Source organism: Drosophila kikkawai, chromosome 3R (assembly GCF_030179895.1).
Source record: "Drosophila kikkawai strain 14028-0561.14 chromosome 3R, DkikHiC1v2, whole genome shotgun sequence".
Taxonomy (NCBI): Eukaryota; Metazoa; Arthropoda; class Insecta; order Diptera; family Drosophilidae; genus Drosophila; species Drosophila kikkawai.
The window spans coordinates 21341995-21360650 of NC_091731.1; the positions used below are offsets into that span (position 1 = coordinate 21341995).

General features: G+C 44.8%; 5 protein-coding genes across 5 annotated transcripts; 2 read left to right on the plus strand and 3 right to left on the minus strand.

Annotated features, from left to right (window-relative positions):
• Positions 1 to 51: 51 nt before the first annotated feature.
• On the plus strand, positions 52 to 3518 carry LOC108073416 (LMBR1 domain-containing protein 2 homolog). The gene is made up of 2 exons (XM_017165035.3): positions 52 to 222; positions 1590 to 3518. Exons 1-2 carry the CDS (start codon positions 52 to 54, stop codon positions 3516 to 3518), a joined length of 2100 nt encoding a protein of 699 aa, XP_017020524.1.
• Positions 3519 to 3557: 39 nt separating this feature from the next.
• LOC108073422 (uncharacterized) lies at positions 3558 to 4084 on the minus strand. The gene has a single exon (XM_017165041.3). It carries the CDS (start codon positions 3960 to 3962, stop codon positions 3672 to 3674), a length of 291 nt encoding a protein of 96 aa, XP_017020530.1. The 5' UTR covers positions 3963 to 4084; the 3' UTR covers positions 3558 to 3671.
• Positions 4085 to 4321: 237 nt separating this feature from the next.
• betaTub85D (beta-Tubulin at 85D) lies at positions 4322 to 6322 on the minus strand. Its single transcript, XM_017165151.3, has 2 exons — positions 5751 to 6322; positions 4322 to 5607 (listed from the first exon to the last, which is right to left on the minus strand). Exons 1-2 carry the CDS (start codon positions 6141 to 6143, stop codon positions 4660 to 4662), a joined length of 1341 nt encoding a protein of 446 aa, XP_017020640.1. The 5' UTR covers positions 6144 to 6322; the 3' UTR covers positions 4322 to 4659.
• A 127-nt stretch (positions 6323 to 6449) lies between these two features.
• Task7 (TWIK-related acid-sensitive K[+] channel 7) lies at positions 6450 to 8720 on the minus strand. Its single transcript, XM_017165153.3, has 5 exons — positions 8249 to 8720; positions 8021 to 8176; positions 7823 to 7884; positions 7367 to 7767; positions 6450 to 7306 (listed from the first exon to the last, which is right to left on the minus strand). Exons 1-5 carry the CDS (start codon positions 8373 to 8375, stop codon positions 7033 to 7035), a joined length of 1020 nt encoding a protein of 339 aa, XP_017020642.1. The 5' UTR covers positions 8376 to 8720; the 3' UTR covers positions 6450 to 7032.
• Positions 8721 to 9063: 343 nt separating this feature from the next.
• On the plus strand, positions 9064 to 13620 carry alpha-Man-IIa (alpha-mannosidase 2). The gene is made up of 4 exons (XM_017165166.2): positions 9064 to 9308; positions 9365 to 9891; positions 10058 to 11527; positions 11878 to 13620. Exons 1-4 carry the CDS (start codon positions 9195 to 9197, stop codon positions 13088 to 13090), a joined length of 3324 nt encoding a protein of 1107 aa, XP_017020655.1. The 5' UTR covers positions 9064 to 9194; the 3' UTR covers positions 13091 to 13620.
• Positions 13621 to 18656: the final 5036 nt, after the last annotated feature.

Consider the following 18656-nt stretch of genomic DNA (forward strand, 5'->3'; position numbering starts at 1 on the left):
ACAAATCACAAAGCACTCGCACTCACTTGGAGTAGGCAGGATTCTTGAGACATGGCTTACCTGCTGACCTTTGGCATAGTGGCCGCCCTTTTCCTGGCCAGCATCTCGCTATACCGCTACGGCAACATACCACGTCAGCATATCCTGGTCACCCTGTCCGTGCTGACCGCCTGGTGTTTCTCCTTCCTGATTGTCTTTACCATTCCGCTGGATGTGACATCGGTGAGTTTGGGCTTTAAGTGGGGAAATGTATATATATTTTTCATATAAAAATATGTACTTAAAACTGATGAATATTACTGAGTTAATAGTATTTCCATAAATAGATGGTAATAAGGTTTTAAAGACCATATTTATGTGTGCCATATGTATAGAAGATTAATGCTTTTATCCATATGGCTTGAATAAGTGACTAGATACCATGTTAGATGTCCTTAAAATATGATTTGATTTTATATTTAATAAGGTGGCTATACCAAATTAAGCTATTAAGGGGGTCTTCTCATTCAAAAGCCGTTTTTTGGACCCTTTTTAAAAAAATTCTTATTTGAAAACGCAAAGAATAATTGAAAACTTTTTTTATTTATTGTATTCAAAAATGTTCAAAGTAACTAAAAAAGTTGTTCTTGCCTCGATACGAGGGTTGTTCAAAGAGTAATGAGACTTCAAACTTGGTGGTCGAAAAAAAAGGTGTCGTCCTGGCGGCCACGATTCAGGGTCTCCAGAGCGTCCGAAATGAAAAAGAAAAACGGGGTTATAATCAGAATAGATGTCATTTTCGGGTGACGGAACAGATTTTTTTTTTAATTTTTTTAAACAAAATGGCGGCTATTCAAAAAAAAAATTTCGATTTCGGGCTTTTTTTTTTGTAGTTTAGTGTAAAAAAAAATATTTAAAAAAAATTAAAAAAAAATCTGTTCCGTCACCCGAGAATGGTGACAATTCTGCGTCGATTCCACTTTGTTTCATGAAAATCGGTTGAGTTGAACTGGAGATATCATGGCCGCCAGTTCGAAAAACGTGGTTTCGAGATAAACGCGTTTGAAGTTTGAAAAAAGCTCATTTTGCATAGATCTTGCTTCACAAAAAAGGCTGTATCTTCTAAAGTATTTCGAATTTCTAAAAATCCTTTTGGGGACATATACACACCACCCCAAGCTATAAATAAATGCAAAAAAAAAAAAATCGAAAAAAAAAGTTGCCCAATGAGAAGACCCCCTTAATCATCAACTTGATTTTTAAACTCAAATATAAATTAAGAAAGAACTAAACGACAGACCTTTTAAGCTTAAAATTAAATTAAAATTAAAAATAGGTTTCTTTTGTTAAAAAGAAAGAACAAATTAAGTTTTACCTAAGCCTTTGCAGGCCGCAATCTAATTGTCAACATTTTCCACTGATTTGTTGAGGAATTTCTTATCGGTGAATGAATCACCGCCGAAGTTTTCCCACCCTAAAGTCTACATTGAGTTTATAATGCGTATAAAAATAGGTCTACATTGAGCATATTGATGCGTATAAAAAATATTATCTTTACATTATCTTATTTTAAACTTCAAAAATAAATAAATTAATTTTATCGTTTGCAGACCCTTTACCGCCAGTGCTTGGAAGAGCATCGACCCACTCCAGCCCCCAGCAATGTCTCCACAACTCCGGCCAATGCCAATGTCACGCCGCCGCCCGAGTGCCAGGAACCGTGGGGCATGGTGCCCGCCTCGGTGTTCCCCAATCTCTGGCGCATCATCTACTGGAGCTCGCAGTTTCTCACCTGGTTGATCATGCCCCTGATGCAGTCGTACCTAAAGGCGGGCGATTTCACTGTCAAGGGAAAGCTCAAGTCGGCACTAATCGAAAACGCCATCTACTACGGCTCCTACCTGTTTATCTGCGGCGTTCTGCTCATCTACATAGCTGTGAAGGGCGAGTCCCTGGACTGGCAGAAACTCAAGGCAATCGCCTCGTCCGCCTCAAACACCTGGGGTCTGTTTCTGCTCATCCTGCTGCTGGGCTATGCTCTGGTAGAGGTTCCACGTTCGTTGTGGAACAATGCCAAGCCGGGATTCGCACTGCAATATGCCTACTTTAAGGCAGCCAAACTGAGCACTGAGAAGGCAGAGGCCGAGGAGCATGTGGACGACATTCTGGAGTCGTTGCAGTGCATCAGCCGTGTAATACCCAACAATCACGAGCTGAGACCCTGCCTGGAGACCATTCTGCGCAAGGTTCCCATCGAGCTGCAGGAGCGAGCGAGCCGGAACTTTGCCCGCACTGGAGGCAGCGGCATGGGAGCCACCAGCTCTACCATATTGCCCTCGGAGAAGGCTTTGGTTCGGATCCATAAGCAGGTAATCAAATCACTGCAGACCCTGCAGCGCACCGAGGCCCTGTGGAGCGTCCAAGTGCAGACGGTGCTGCATCTGGAGGATGTGGCCAGGAATATTCATTCATCGGAGCGACGCTTCAAGTCGGAGTTTCCGCGCCAGCGCACACAGCTGGAGAGGATCTGCTATAGCGCCACGCTGCAGTGGTACTGGGAGTGCTTGCTGAAGGCGCCGTTTCTCAAGACGCTGTGCGTTCTCACCGCCACCATGTCCGCCATGGTGGTTTGGAGCGAGCTGACCTTCTTCAGTCGCCATCCCGTGCTCTCCATATTCGCCAACGTGATCTATGTGGCCAAGGAGAGCTACGACTTCTTCACCATCGAGGTCTTTTCGATGGCAGTCCTCTGCTACTTCTTCTACTGCACCTACTCGACCATCCTGAGGATACGCTTCCTGAACCTGTACTATCTGGCGCCGCATCACCAGACCAACGAGCACAGCTTGATTTTCAGTGGCATGCTGCTCTGCCGCCTGACGCCGCCCATGTGCCTCAACTTCCTCGGTCTCATCCACATGGACACGCACATTATTCCCAACCGCATTATGGAGACCGTTTACACGCAGATAATGGGACACATGGACGTCATTGGCATCATCTCGAACGGCTTCAACATCTACTTCCCCATGTGCATGCTGGCCTTCTGCTTGGCTACCTGGTTTAGCCTGGGCAGTAGGGCCCTCAATGCTTTGGGTTTCCAGCAGTTTCTGCAGAACGAAACGATTGCCACTGAACTGGTGCAGGAGGGCAAGGATCTGATAGCGCGTGAGAAGCGTCGGCGACAACGTGCCGAGGAGGCGATGGCCAGGCGGCGTGACTTTAACCGGCAGGATCCGGGGCTGGGAGGCGGTAGCGACTACCTAAGCAAGTATCGGAGTGGAGGAGCCGGCGGCACCCTGACTAGCGGTCGCACCCCGGCAGATGGACTGCTGCGCGATGGCGATGGAAGCTTTGACTATGCAGCCGTGGCCTCCTCGTCGGCTCTGGGAGTGCCCAGATCTCTGTCGGAGGAGATCAACGATCGGTTCGGTGTGAGCACCCAAGTGCAGGTCGGATTTCGGGATCCTGACTACGAGCCGGAGCACGACCGACGCATTGTGGGTCCACCCCCCCGAGGACTCTTTGACGATGTCTAGGCTCGAAAAAGGATATTTATATTTCTAATTGTAACCGAGTATCTCAATGCCTGCAATGTTCCGTAGTTTATTTCGTTGGCACATAAGTATTTTTTGCTGCTGCTGCTGCTTTTGTTCCTTTACACCCATGTACACCATTCGATGAATAAACCACTAGAAAGGATTCGTGTATCTCTTGCGCAGGAAGTAGCTGTGTCCTTTTCCATTGTCCTGACTAACATCGATGCCACTGTCGTCGCTGACCAGCTGGGACGTCGTTGATCCTACCGAAGAGGAGCTCGTGTATTCTTGTTCCTCGTAATGGAGCTCCCTCAGCTCCTTAGCAATGCCCGGCTTCCTCAGCAAGGTGATGGGATGCTTGGCTGAACGCTTGCGATGCCGCATAAAGCCACTGCGAGAGGTAAACGGGCTTGATGGCGAATCGCTTTTCTCAGTTGAATCCATTTTCTCGAATGACTGGCTTTTCTTTCTGGCAGAAATACATGACAGTTGTTCTGACTTGACAAAGTTTGAACGTATTGACAAGGATTGTCACCTGTGAACGTATCGGATGAAACAACCCTAATGATTGAAAAACAAGGAATTCAAGTTTCAATATTTTTAAAAATGAGTAAAAATTCGGTGTTATTGGAATCCACATGTGGTAAGCAAGGAATTCTGGTACTGGGAAAATTTAAATAGGGAATTTTCCTACAGAGCGACCAGGAGGAGATTCACAAGGAAACCAGTAGAAGATGCACTCACGAATGTGACTTTTCCAAGGGTACGGTTTTACTTTTTATCAATAGGAACTTATATATTCATTTCGATTCCAAAACAAACATTTATTTATACACATAATAGGTGACTTGTCACTAGCAACATGATTAATAACTGTGCAGCATCAAAATTACAATGGTGTTTATGATCAAATGGTGTGATATTCACCTAGGAGCGAGCATTGCCAACGAAATGTAGAAACTCTGTGTGCTCGATTTAAGGCTGTGCAAATTAGAATTCTGGAAATATGGGTCGGGGTCAGTGCAGTTTAGTTTGTGGTTCCATTTGGAGAGGTGTGTGTGTGTGGCTGTGTGTGCAGGATCATGGAGCAGGTTTTTAGTGCAGCGTGTGTGTGATAGTGCGAGTGTGTATATTCGTGTGCTTATTCGTCTCCTCCGCCCTCTTCATCCTCGTCGAATTCACCCTCCTCATCGGCGGTGGCCTCCTGGTATTGCTGGTACTCCGACACCAGATCGTTCATGTTGCTCTCAGCCTCAGTGAACTCCATCTCATCCATGCCCTCGCCGGTATACCAATGCAAGAAGGCCTTGCGCCGGAACATGGCCGTAAACTGCTCCGAAACGCGCTTGAACAGCTCCTGGATGGCCGTGGAGTTACCAATGAAGGTGGCCGACATCTTAAGGCCTCGAGGCGGGATGTCGCACACGGCCGTCTTGCAGTTGTTGGGAATCCACTCAACGAAAAAGCTACTGTTCTTGTTCTGGATGTTAAGCATCTGTTCGTCCACCTCCTTCATGGACATGCGACCGCGAAAGATGGCGGCGACCGTCAGGTAGCGACCATGACGCGGATCACAGGCGGCCATCATGTTCTTGGCATCGAACATCTGCTGGGTCAGCTCTGGAACGGTCAGGGCACGGTACTGCTGCGATCCGCGAGAGGTTAGCGGTGCGAACCCGGGCATGAAGAAGTGCAGCCGGGGGAAGGGCACCATATTCACGGCCAGCTTGCGTAGATCAGCATTCAGCTGGCCAGGGAACCTCAAGCAGGTGGTCACCCCCGACATGGTGGCGGAGACCAGATGATTAAGATCGCCGTACGTGGGCGTAGTCAGCTTCAGGGTACGGAAGCAGATGTCATAAAGCGCCTCATTGTCGATGCAGTACGTCTCGTCGGTGTTCTCCACCAGTTGATGCACGCTCAGGGTGGCATTGTAGGGCTCCACAACGGTATCGGACACCTTGGGCGAGGGCACCACCGAAAAGGTGTTCATGATGCGGTCTGGGTACTCCTCGCGGATCTTTGAGATCAACAGGGTGCCCATGCCAGAGCCAGTGCCACCACCCAGCGAGTGGGTAAGCTGGAAGCCCTGCGGAGGTGAGAAGGATATTTATGGTTGGAAAATCAGTAGGCTTTTTTTTTTGGGAAAACCTAGTTGACATACATGTCAATATAAATTAATGAAAAATTATTTCCCCTTCCCAATCATGAATTATTTCTAAACCAACTTACCTGCAGGCAATCACAGCCCTCTGACTCCTTCCTTACAACATCCAGGACAGAGTCTACCAGCTCTGCTCCCTCTGTGTAGTGACCCTTGGCCCAGTTGTTGCCGGCACCCGACTGGCCAAAAACAAAGTTGTCTGGCCGGAAAATCTGTCCAAAGGCGCCGGAACGTACAGAGTCCATGGTGCCGGGCTCAAGGTCCACCAGGATGGCACGCGGCACATACTTGGCGCCGGTAGCCTCGTTATAGTAGACATTAATGCGCTCGAGCTGCAGATCACTGTCGCCATAGTAGGTTCCTGTGGCGTCTATGCAATGCTCATCGGATATCACCTCCCAGAACTTGCCGCCGATCTGGTTACCGCACTGACCGGCCTGGATGTGCACAATTTCACGCATCTTGCCGGTAGGAGAAAAATATTCTTACGAACCGGACACGAGATAAAAGTTGTTTTTTCGGAAAAAAAGAGCCAAGTGTTTGAGGAGCAGAAACCGACGATCGACTGATTTCTTTAACGTACAATTTTTCTGGTTTTACTTTTATACACGTGTAACTTCTAGCTGATTCGGAGGTGGACTGAGGCTACAAGGGAATCCGTCTTCGAAGTTTCATGTCTCGCCTACTGCGATAATCGATTTTGGGATAGTTTTTTGGCTTTTAAATAATCACAGCTTACTTTTCTGGAGGTTTTTTGGGCAAAAAATCTTTAATAGTGCTTTCTTTGGTTAAAACATCTTAGGGCTACAATATGAGATGGGTTAGTGGCGGAGGAGTTACCAGGAAACCTATTAAGGCTTCTTTGGGCTCCCAACCAGATGATGTGATTGATATTGACATGGGTTCTTGGAGTTTCCTCCTTTGTAAATGTGTGTATATGGGGAAGAGGGTCGGTTATTGTGGGAAACTCCTTTTTAAGGATAGTAATCTATAGGAATTTCTGAATACTCTACTTTTGTCAAGTAGCTAAATAGTCGCAAAGAAAATATGAATAGTTTTCTTATGTGAAAGTCAAACAAAGAAGTCCCTAAGACTTTTTGGCTTTTTGTGGTATTTTTGCGCTGTTAAATATGCTTCATTATATGCATTTATCATAAAGTGTATCATTTTCTATGTATTCCCCCTCTCAATCCACAATAACCAACCCTTCCTCGTGTAAATATCTGCGTAGGGAAGGTTCGTCTAACAACCAATGTTTCGTAACCGGCGGTTGTGTCTCTACAGGATTGTATAACTATAGTTCGGCTCTGGTTCCTATATAGAGGAGTTCCACAGCTGGCTATACGGATATCAGACGGAGGCGCGCTTCAAGCACAGGGTGCTCTCAATAATATCCGTGGGCTGGAAGTCCGGATCAACAAATTGCTCATGGTTGAGGCATCGAGTGCCGCCCATGCAGGTGCAGGAGCACAGCGAAGCGGTCTCATCATTCTCTGTGGTGTAATTGTTCTCCAACAGCTTACCATGCATGTTGTACGTGGACTCATCATCAAAGGTCACCGGCTGGGCATTTCCAGCTAAATTCTGAGCATCCTGCTCATCTCTCTTGGCATCCTCCGCTTGCCTGGAATGGAAAATTCATTTAAATCTGTTCCTGTTAACTTAAAAGTTAAAAATAACTCACATGGTCATGAAGCGCAGCACCAACAAATTGATACTAGCAGCCACTACGGCCAGGCCAAACAGAATGAAGACCAAGCTTAGGGCCACATAGCCAGGCTTATTGGTGAGGGCCTGGTCATTCTGCAGGGCCACATAGTCCCCAAAACCGATGGTGGTCAGGGTGACAAAGCAATAGTAGAAGCTATCAAAGTAGCTCCAACCTTCGTAGCGGGAAAAGACTGCCGCTCCTGTGGTGATAATAATCGAGGAGAGCATGCCCGTGGCCAACATGAGGTTCATCTCTGTGGCATCCGTGCAGCGAGCTCCGCTGGCCCTCTTTGCCCGTCTAATGATAACCGAAGCGAACTTGTTCAGACGTTCACCAATCGACTGGAACATCACCAGGCCCAGAGGAATGCCCACCTAGAGAGAGATTAGTATTATTAAAAGGGAAAGTGAGTATAATTGGATTACCTACCATGGCATAGCCCATGCAAAAAGCCTTTCCAGGAATTGTGACAGGAGTTGAATGGCCATAGCCTAAAAATAATTATAGAAATTTAATGAAAATGCAAAAATAGGGAAGGTTTCAGAAGAGGAGAGGGTGTTTTCAAGGGGTTATAAAGTTGTAGTTTCATTTAAAATATTTATATTGTATTTTATATATTATATTTACCTATCATGGCCAGGACAACGGTGCTGAAGTAAAAGGCTCCAGCAAACTTCCATTGAGGGCCAGCTTTGTGCGGTTTGTTTTCAATTATGACAATTTCCATTACCCGAAAATCCTCGTCGCTTACATTGTATTTCTTAACAAAGTTGTTCTTTACAGCTGGAAGGTATTAATATAATTCAATATATTTAATTAAGGATGTAATAATAAATTAGTTAATAATAATATTACCTTGCAAGAACTCCCATCGCTTGGCCTCTGTTGTCGATTCCAGTGAGTCGAAGACCGCAGCTCCAATTAGGAGATAGGTAAAAGTGCACACCACAAGTGAAAGGGTTCGAACGTTTTGTCGCTTCATGATGCCAATAAGTTATACTCTCTAAATCCAATTAGATTATACTCTATTTAATAGATAACTCTTTCCAGGCGCGTTACATGGAAGGATGCTCCATCTGATAAAATCGATATTAGCCAGGAAAACAAACACACAGCATCCACAGACTCAGATATTGGCTTAAATCATTGAGCCAACAGTCCACAAGTTTAATAAATATTAAATCTCACGTCTGGCTTATAATTTAATGTATTTAAGCCGCATATTTTTGGCTTTTTTACACAGTTTATCCTAATTTTCGTAGACTATAATATTTCCGTTATTGCTGCAAGGCCAGAAGCAACAGTCTTCCAGCACTGCCACCTTGTTAGGTTTTCTGACCTGGGTTCAGTGGCGGGGGCAAAAAGTCTAGGGGGGTCATTGATAAATTTGTTTTGATAATCTGAAACAGAAAATGTCTTTAATTTTTAAATTATTTGATTATTTTTATACGCAAATAATAAAGTAAAATTAAAAAATGAATAAAAGTTCAATTTTTAAAACAAATCTACTTTTTCTGGAAACAATAATTGAATTATTTTATTTTTAATTGTTCATTGCACTTTAAAGATTTAAATTTTATTTAGTTTTTACTTAAAATATTTTTAAAAATAATTTTATTAATTCAGTATTAAATGTATTGTTTTCGAAGCGGACGGTTTTATTTGCCAAACATTTTCTGGTCACACTGAACGAATTTGTTTATGCGAAAAAACCACGCAAGTTCCAAGCGATTGGATATTTGTTGGTGGGCTGCTGCTGGTGTGTCTGACGTGACCGTGTCCATGTTAAACTAACCGCAAAATGCTGCGCATACGTCGACGCTTCGCACTGGTGATCTGCTCCGGCTGCCTGCTGGTCTTCCTCAGCCTCTATGTGATCCTAAACTTTGCGGCGCCGGCGGCCAATCAGAAAAAGGTAAATAAACGACAGGAAAGCCTGCAAAGTGCTAACAAACTCTTTGAATCTTGCAGCCAAACTTCATGGCGATCGAGAAAAAGCTGCAGCAGTCGGAGAATGGTCTGCAGGAGCACGGAGAGGAGATGCGCAGCCTGCGCGCCCGCCTATCTAAGTCCTCGGCCCGTGAGGAGCCGCTGAAAATGCCGCTTAAGGTGCCCCGTTCAGCCACGCCAGGCCAGTGCCAGGATGTGGTGCACGAGGTGCCGGAGGTGGAAGTGCAGATGCTGGAGCTCTACGACCGGATGTCCTTCAAGGACATCGACGGCGGAGTGTGGAAGCAGGGCTGGAACATCAATTACGATCCGCTCAAGTACAATGCCCACCACAAGCTAAAGGTGTTTGTGGTGCCGCACTCACACAACGATCCCGGCTGGATCCAGACTTTCGAGGATTATTACCAGCATGACACCAAGCACATCCTGTCCAATGCGCTTCGCCACCTGCACGAGAACCCCGAGATGAAGTTTATCTGGGCGGAGACCTCGTACTTTGCGCGCTTCTTCCATGATCTGGGGGAGAACAAAAAGCAGCAGATGAAGTCGTAAGCACATATTTTTGATATAATTTACCACCTTTTGTGGCCACAGAAGAACGAGTCATTTCGCTGACAATGCTGTTTAGACAGCTGCATCTGAAGTGATCTTTCTTCCAAATGGATTCTTTGGTTCTTTGCCAAAACTATAAACCCAAAAACATCTTTTTTCCAGCATTGTCAAAAGCGGCCAGCTGGAGTTCGTCACCGGCGGATGGGTAATGCCCGACGAAGCCAATTCTCACTGGCGCAATGTCCTGCTGCAGCTGACTGAGGGCCAGACCTGGCTTAAGCAGTATCTGAATGTCACGCCCACCGCCTCCTGGGCCATCGATCCTTTCGGCCACAGTCCCACTTTACCTTACATCCTGCAAAAAAGTGGCTTCAAGAATCTCCTCATCCAGCGCACACACTACTCGGTGAAGAAGGAGCTGGCTCAGCAGCGACAGCTGGAGTTCCACTGGCGCCAGATATGGGACAACGAAGGAGACACGGCTCTTTTCACACACATGATGCCGTTCTACTCGTATGACATCCCCCATACTTGTGGTCCCGATCCCAAGGTGTGTTGCCAGTTTGATTTCAAGCGGATGGGCGCCTTTGGTCTGAGCTGTCCCTGGAAACTGCCGCCGCGAGCCATCGTGGAGGGGAATGTAGCGGCCCGTTCGGACCTGCTGGTGGACCAGTGGAAGAAGAAGGCCGAGCTGTACCGAACCAACGTGCTGCTGGTTCCTTTAGGCGACGATTTCCGCTTCAAACAGAACACCGAGTGGGATGTGCAGCGGGTGAATTACGAGAAGCTCTTCGATCACATCAACAGCGAGGCTCACTTCAATGTGCAGGCACAGTTTGGCACCCTGCAGGAGTACTTTGATGCAGTGCACCAGGCGGAGAAGGTAGGCACGGCTGCCTTTCCCACGCTCAGTGGCGACTTCTTCACATATGCCGATCGCTCGGACAACTACTGGAGTGGCTATTACACCTCCCGGCCCTATCACAAGCGCATGGATCGTGTACTGATGCACTATGTCCGCTCGGCCGAGATGCTCTCCGCCTGGCACTCCTGGGACGGGATGGCGCGCATCGAAGAGCGCCTAGAGCAGGCCCGCAGGGAGTTGTCGCTGTTCCAGCATCACGACGGCATTACCGGCACTGCCAAGACGCATGTGGTAATAGACTACGAGCAGCGCATGCAGGAGGCCCTGAAGGCCTGCCAGGCGGTGATGCAGCAATCGGTCTATCGCCTGCTCACCAAGCCCTCCATCTACAGTCCAGAGTTTAGCTTCGCTTACTTTACGCTGGACGACTCACGCTGGCCGGGTTCGGGCGTGGAGGATAGCCGCACCACCATCATCCTGGGCGATGAGCTACCAACCAAGCATGTGGTTATGCACAACACCCTGCCCCACTGGCGGGAGCAGCTGGTGGACTTTTATGTGTCCAGTCCGTTTGTCAGCGTCAGTCACCTCTCAAACGATCCGGTGGAGGCTGAAGTGTCTCCCGTTTGGAGCTGGCACCATGACACGCTCACGAAGACCATCCATCCGCAGGGCTCCACCACCAAGTATCGCATTATTTTCAAGGCTCGAGTGCCGCCCATGGGACTAGCCACCTACGTTCTGACTATCTCAGAGACTAAACCAGAGTGAGTATTCATTTGGATCAATATTTTTAGAGGAGGAATATTTGTTAAGGGAACTACATATAGAGAGATTATAAATATATACTTTGCTTGTTTTTACTCTTTTTTAATCATTAAAGGTATTAGTTAAACATTATTATTCACTTAGACCATGTAACACATGTTTTGCTATCATTTTGTTTTAAACTTTTCGCTTTCAAGGTCATGATCAAACTTTAAAAAGATTTCTGTGTACCATCCTAATGGATTTTTTGTGTATTGAACTTTTTTTGTTCAATGAAATTAATTTTTAACTAATTCCCGATAGTGCTTCCAGTTTTAATGGATTTTAACCTTCTAATGACTTTTTATAGACACACATCCTTTGCCTCGAATCTCTTACTACGAACCTTACCTATATCCGTGCCTTTGGGCGAATATCCCGAAGATGTAAAGTTCGGTGAGCCTCGGGAGATATCCTTGCGTGTGGGAAATGGTCCTACCTTGGCATTCACAGAACAGGGTCTGCTCAAATCCATTCAGCTGACCCAGGACAGTCCGCATGTTCCTGTGCACCTCAAGTTCCTAAAGTACGGCACTCGTCAGCATGGAGATCGATCTGGAGCCTACCTGTTCCTTCCCAATGGACCTGCTATGCCTATACCGGCCAACAAGCCAGTGGTCCTTGTTACGAAGGGCAAACTGGAGTCATCAGTGAGTGTTGGACTGCCCAATGTGGTTCACCAGACGATTTTGCGGGGTGGAGCGCCGGAAATTCGCAATTTGGTGGACATCGGTGAGCTGGACAACACGGAGATTGTGATGCGTCTGCAGACGCATATCGACAGCGGCAACATTTTTTACACGGACCTCAACGGATTGCAGCACATTAAGCGGCGCCGTTTGGAGAAACTCCCTCTGCAGGCCAACTATTATCCCATTCCCACTGGCATGTTCATCGAGGATGCCAATATGCGGCTTACACTTCTTACGGGGCAACCTTTAGGTGGCTCTTCCTTGGCTTCTGGCGAGCTTGAGATCATGCAGGACCGCCGCCTGGCCAGTGACGATGAGCGAGGACTCGGCCAAGGCGTACTGGACAATAAGCCGGTATTGCACATATACCGCCTGGTGCTGGAGAGGATCAACAACTGTGTCAAGCCTTCTGAGTCCCATCCGGCGGGTTACCTTACCAGTGCCGCCTACAAAGCCTCACAATCGCTGCTCGATCCCCTGGACAAGTTTATATTTGCTGAGAACGAGTGGATTGGAGTGCAGGGGCAGTTTGGCGGCGATCATGTGTCAGCTAGCGAGGATCTTGATGTGTCCGTGATGAGGCGACTAACCAAGAGCACGGCCAAGACGCAGCGCGTGGGCTACGTCCTGCATCGCACTAATTTGATGCAGTGCGGCGCCACAGAGAATCACTCTCAAAAGTTGGATGTGTGTCACCTGCTGCCACACACGGCCAGATGTGAGCGCACCACGCTCACTTTCCTACAGAATCTGGAGCGTTTTGAGACCATGGTGGCGCCAGAGGTGTGCCCCATGGAAACGGCTGCGTATGTGAGCAGCCATACGAGCTGATCATCATGGATCCACCGGCTAGAAGGAGCGATGGAAAACGAGATGCAGCAGCCCCTTAAGGATAACCTATGAATCTCGGACGCAAACTCACTGCAAATACAGGCAATCTAAGTTTAACGTTCAACACAAGCACTGATCGCACCACACACCAGACCATGCGTAATCCAAAAACTACGTATCATTTATTTATTCAAGCTTCCTCACCACAAGGGATGGACTAAAGGTCCCATCCTACTTATGACGCAGCAAACGGCGGTTGTGCGCACTCGTGTAACTTCAGATTTTACGTTCTTTTCCCCTTAGGTTTTTACGTTTTGTGATATCCCTCCAGTCCCACAATAAGCAATACATGTCTGTCTTCGGTATCCCGCCCCCGGGATATCGCCTAAAAAAACTCTGAATCGTAACTATAACTTATCGTATAACTGTAATTGTAGCCTTAGTGATAATGACGCAAATGCAATGGCAATGATATTACTTGACAATTGTTTGTAACAAATCCAATAAATTGAGTCTCATTTTAAAAATAATGTTTCTTAAATATAGGGGTGGTTTGTCTCTGATTTTGAAGGGAAGGTGGAGTAAGGAATTATGATCTTAGGAATAAAATAGTTATAGCGTAATTTAAATGTTAGGAACTAGAGAAATAATGAATTTAATTTCATAGATACATATGTATATAAAATGTTTTAGGAAAAATATATTAAAAAAAAAACAATTATTTAGGGAATGATTTAAAAAAAATTTAATTTTAAATTTTATAAAATTATTATTACTAATATTATTATTATTTTAAATATTGCATGAAAACGTAAAACTGTTCATAACTTTATCAATCTCAGTAAATGTAGTTGCTGAAAAACAAAGTATGCCTTATCAGCTCTCTTATTATTAATATTATGTTTTTATTATTATCATCAGTTATTGCCAGAATGACCTACAGAGAATCTCCTCGCGAAGAGAACGAGAAAACCTCGGCCTAGAAGAGAGCACGAGGTGGAAAATTCTCAATGGAAATCCAGATGGAATCCAAATTGAGAGTAAAGTGGCTGTTTTCAGAGAGGGTTAGAGAGGAAGAGAGCGAGAGCGCCGCTCTTCCAATCCGAAACGAAAGCAAAACCAAATTGTATTTCTGAGGCGCGCACACAACCACACTTACTCGGCTGGCACACAGATACACAGAGCGCGCGCTCTCTCGCAACCACTGACCATCGGAATTTTCTGTACAGAAACAGAAATCTCAGCGATGCGAGCTGCTTGCAAGTTTCGGATCCGAAATTCAAAGTTTAGTTGGATTCAGACAGAGTCAGAGCGTCGTCGCCAGTGAGTTTGTTTATGTGTGTTCGCTGCGGGGCATGTGTTTGTCAGGTTCTGCAACAACAAAAGCAACAACGCATCCAAACAAAAGTGGTTCGAACCAATTGGAAATTACATAGAAAATAAACCAACAAAAAACAAACCCACATAAAGTCCCAGTGCTGTTATATATAGCAGAAATAACTGCTGTTGTGTTGCCTGCTGCTGTTCCCTGCTGCTGTTGTTGTTGCTGCTGTTGGACACTGGAATCTAATTAAATTAAATTAAATAATGCACACACGCGTTTTCAAGTGACACGAAAGAATAGGCGGAGAAGGCAGAGGACAAAGAGGAGGGAATAATCAGCGCGTGCATCTGTGTGCTGCGTGTGTGTTTTCGTATCTCTAAGCTCCCGTTCTACGTTCTTAAGTTGTTCTTGTTCTAAGTTCTCCTCTCCTTGTGTGAGTGTGTGGGCTTTGCTGGCCGAGTGTGTGTGTGCGTTTTGTTTCAATGCCAAAAAGTATCTATGCATGCGCTAGCTCTCTCTCGCTCCCACCCATCGAGCTGGTTACATAAATACTCGAAGAAGCAGAAGAAGAAGGAGGAGGGAGAGAAACTGAAATTGTTACAAATTCAATTAACACCTTCCAATTCGAAATTCGTGTCCAACTGGAACTGGGAACCATGTGTTAATCCATCAGATAGTATCAACAAACGCACATTCCTCTAGATTTCTCCTTGAAGGAGGAAAATTAGGTAAAGAACTAAGGACAAGCTAAGCAAAGGAGAACACGAACTCGAACGAGAACCCAAAAAGCGATGGAATTGAGCAAACGAAATTAAAATCAACGACGTCACATAAAAGTGTGTCACGCACACTAGTTAGCACTTGCTCTCCGGGTGCGTGTGTGTTTGTGAGCTTTTGCGCTCTATCTCGCTCTCCGTCACTGTTCTCTCCTTCGCAGGCTGATAAAGGCAACGCACACAGCGCGTATACATAATTTATATATTTTATTTAAATGATTTTCGTTACGTTTGCTTGAACGAGTTTTTCTCGTTATTCTAATCCCCTTCTCTCTCACACTCGTCTCGACACGCGCCCCCTTTTGTCTCTTTCTGGCCTCAAACATATGGCCGCGCATTTCTCAATTATTATGTCATAAAAACATCTTTTGAATGGCAAATGCGCTGCGTTCAAGGCGACATTTGCAGCCCTGCCTGTCGAGCTTTTCGTTTTATGCCTTTGGCACTTGCACAGGAAATGCAAAAGTTTTCGTGGCCCAAAAATGTCTTGTTCGGCTGTGTGAGTGTGCAGCAATTTTCCAACGGTGCCATGAAAAACCTAGTGCCCTATTAAGCAAATCAAGAGAGCGAGAGCCGCGAAAAGCCCAGCGGGAGAGCGTGAAAAGCTTGCAGCAGCAAAACTTTAAAACAAACAAACGTGAGCGCTTGCTCTTGCTTGCTCACGAATTTTTAAAAATCAATGTAGAAAATGCGCGCAAAGCGGACAAAGAAAACACATACAAACAAACACAGCTGCAGATACGCTGGCTGTTAGATAGAAATGTGATCGGACAGGCAGGCACGTGTACGTGGCACACAGATACGAAAGGCGCTCTCTTTCTTTTGGCTCTCTTAGCAGCAAGAGAGGGAGAGCGCGAGAGAAGAGCTTCTCTCAGCTGCTGCTGCCACACTTTTCGTTAGAATCAAATGCTAGTGTAGCTTTTTCACTGAAACGGGCTCATTTCAAAAAAGTTTGTTGAGAAGACGCCGCGTGAAGTAAGATAAACGGAAAACGGAAAAACGCCAAAACGCAACAGCGGATGAAGCAGGGGAAGCAGAGAGAGAGAGATAGCAGGGCCACTGAAAATTAAGCGCTAAGCTGAAGTAAGCCAAAAACACTCGGTATCGATATTGTGTTGAAATTAGCTTGTGCCAGTGTGCCCAATGTCTACGAAAGTGTATGTGCGTTTGTTTTTATATAACCAACAACAATAAATCTGCGACACCAGCAACAACAACAACAACTCAGCAAACAAACAACAAAAGCAACCAAAATATAAAAACTATAACAAAAGCCTAATCAATCGCAGGAACTTCGATCAAAATAATCAACAACAACAAACAAAAGCAACTGTCGCGTCTCTAATTGAAACAATAATTGAAATACCCAGAATATATAAAGTTAGATTAAACGAGTAAAAAAATAAAAGCTAATAACGAATAAGAAGTACCGTGTACTGAGCGTACTGAGAGTAAGGAGATAATATCCGCACATCAGCGTTTAAAAGTACCATACCTAGTTGATCTTATCTGTAGCTCAATTAATTGCAGCTGAATGCACGACTCCTTGCAAAAAGGTGAATATATTTCAAACTAGTCATAAGAATTAAGGTTTAAGACTAGGCTTAGTTTAAGAAATGTCAGGATAAGCATGGCATAAAGGCTCAATAGAAGTAGATCTGTCGGGAGGGACATCTGTGCTTTATTTTCTTTTCATTACTCTCCTAAAAATCACAGTCGAACTTCTAAAAATATAACTTTACTTAAAAATATAGAAATTAAAGAAAAACGTTAACTTTTTAAATCTTTAAATAGATTTTTAACAGATTTTTTCAACAATAATGTTATTTTAAACTAGGCCTAGGGCGACTCTTTTTGTTATGCTTTTGGGATGCACCAGCTCTCAAGTTGGTAATAAACATTATTTTATTTTAAATCTAATTAAGGTTCAATTCTATTTTAAATTTTATAGTTAATAGACAGTGCTTATGGTTTTCAATTGAATTTCTGAGAATTTTAATAAAGATTACACTAACTTATTTCTGAGAAATATAATAAAGATTACTGATAACTGACATTTGCCTAAATTATTTATAGAAAGCTCCAAGCAAAACAAGAAATGTGTATTTAAAATATTTGATGGATTCAAATCTAATGATAATACATATCTTAACAGTTTTCCAAGGATATAAAGATTATCGAGTCGTAAGAAGTTCTCGTTAAAGAAACTAATTAAATTATTACTATAAAAGTAATAGTTATAGAAGTTCGACTGTATTTGCTTTGCACAACTGAATGAAATAGGTTTCGATTGAGATTATGAGTGTGTGGCATCGGAATGTTCATACATACACTCATGTTCATATTCGCAATTCATACATGGGCATGAATATGTACTGCTGATTGCCCGGAGTAGATCTCTCTCTTCCTCGCTGCCTCTTGGCCTCTCTCTCGCTATCTGGCATGCTAATCAAAGTCAGTTGCTCATCTGCTCCACCTCCTTCGCACTCCGCCTCCCACCTCCATCCGCCCTTCGCATCTGTGCTTTTTCCTCTTTCCTTTCTGCGTCTCCGCTTCCTTCGTCCGTTTATCTGTCCGTCAATTTGCTCGTTTCATTTCTAACCCGACACTTGATTCTAGTTTTCTTTTTTTTTTTTTTTTTTTGTAGTTCGCATTTTCACCGCTCCTCCTCCTTCGCCTCCTCCTACCTCTCCCGTCAAGCTGCTGTTAAATGCAAATAGGCATTAAATTGTCCGCTTGTCTGTCGTTTCGTTTCATTTGCATTCACACCGCTGGCCCCCGTGACCCTCCATTCCCCCCTTCCACTTCCACGCCTCCCCCTGCCTCCGCCCCGTTGCGCAATTCGGTGGGGCAGCTCGCAGCCCGTATGTGGGTTAAACTGCTGCCACGGCTGCTGTTGTTGCTTTTGCGATTGCTGCTGCACCACAGGCCGAACTAAAAACAGAAAAAAACAAAAATGAAGGCGGAGAAGGCGAAGTAGGAGGTGTCAGTACACGGAAAGAAATTCCTTACAAGGCTTAAATGAAAAGCTACAAATAGTTATTCAATTTATGAAAGTTAAAAGTTTTTGTAATTCAAGTGGAAGCAAATTCTAGGTTTCAATTTAAATTAAAAGTCCCAAATCATATATAGGGAATACATTTCTACATTTCTAAATGATTTCAAATGTTATCATAGAAATTTTTGAACAGCAATTTCTTTTAATCAGCTGTTTCTTGTGACCAAAAGAGCCCTGCGGCAAAAACGCTTCTAAAAGGAAGTGCCCGATTTTCTTAATTTATAAGGCTTATCCCTTTTTATAGATGTTTGCAAATCAAATATTAACCAGCTTCAGGAGTTGAGGATGATCATTATTTTTTGGCTTGGTGTAAAAGTTGCAAGGGGACAAAATAACTGGGAAAAATTAACCCAAAACGAAACGATAAAAGGTTTATGTAAACAAACGAACACACACACACACAGGCGC

Excerpts from the sequence above, each read along its gene's own strand:
- LOC108073416 (XM_017165035.3), top strand. The coding sequence starts at position 52 with ATGGCTTACCTGCTGACCTTTGGCATAGTGGCCGCCCTTTTCCTGGCC. Across the intron at positions 223-1,589 it reads TTCCGCTGGATGTGACATCG|ACCCTTTACCGCCAGTGCTT; the intron begins GTGAGTTTGGGC and ends TATCGTTTGCAG.
- Task7 (XM_017165153.3), bottom strand. The coding sequence starts at position 8,375 with ATGAAGCGACAAAACGTTCGAACCCTTTCACTTGTGGTGTGCACTTTT. Across the intron at positions 8,177-8,248 it reads GCGATGGGAGTTCTTGCAAG|CTGTAAAGAACAACTTTGTT; the intron begins GTAATATTATTA and ends AATACCTTCCAG. Across the intron at positions 7,885-8,020 it reads CGTTGTCCTGGCCATGATAG|GCTATGGCCATTCAACTCCT; the intron begins GTAAATATAATA and ends AATTATTTTTAG.
- betaTub85D (XM_017165151.3), bottom strand. The coding sequence starts at position 6,143 with ATGCGTGAAATTGTGCACATCCAGGCCGGTCAGTGCGGTAACCAGATC. Across the intron at positions 5,608-5,750 it reads AGGGCTGTGATTGCCTGCAG|GGCTTCCAGCTTACCCACTC; the intron begins GTAAGTTGGTTT and ends TCACCTCCGCAG.
- LOC108073422 (XM_017165041.3), bottom strand. The coding sequence starts at position 3,962 with ATGGATTCAACTGAGAAAAGCGATTCGCCATCAAGCCCGTTTACCTCT.
- alpha-Man-IIa (XM_017165166.2), top strand. The coding sequence starts at position 9,195 with ATGCTGCGCATACGTCGACGCTTCGCACTGGTGATCTGCTCCGGCTGC. Across the intron at positions 9,892-10,057 it reads AAAAAGCAGCAGATGAAGTC|CATTGTCAAAAGCGGCCAGC; the intron begins GTAAGCACATAT and ends TCTTTTTTCCAG. Across the intron at positions 11,528-11,877 it reads ATCTCAGAGACTAAACCAGA|ACACACATCCTTTGCCTCGA; the intron begins GTGAGTATTCAT and ends GACTTTTTATAG.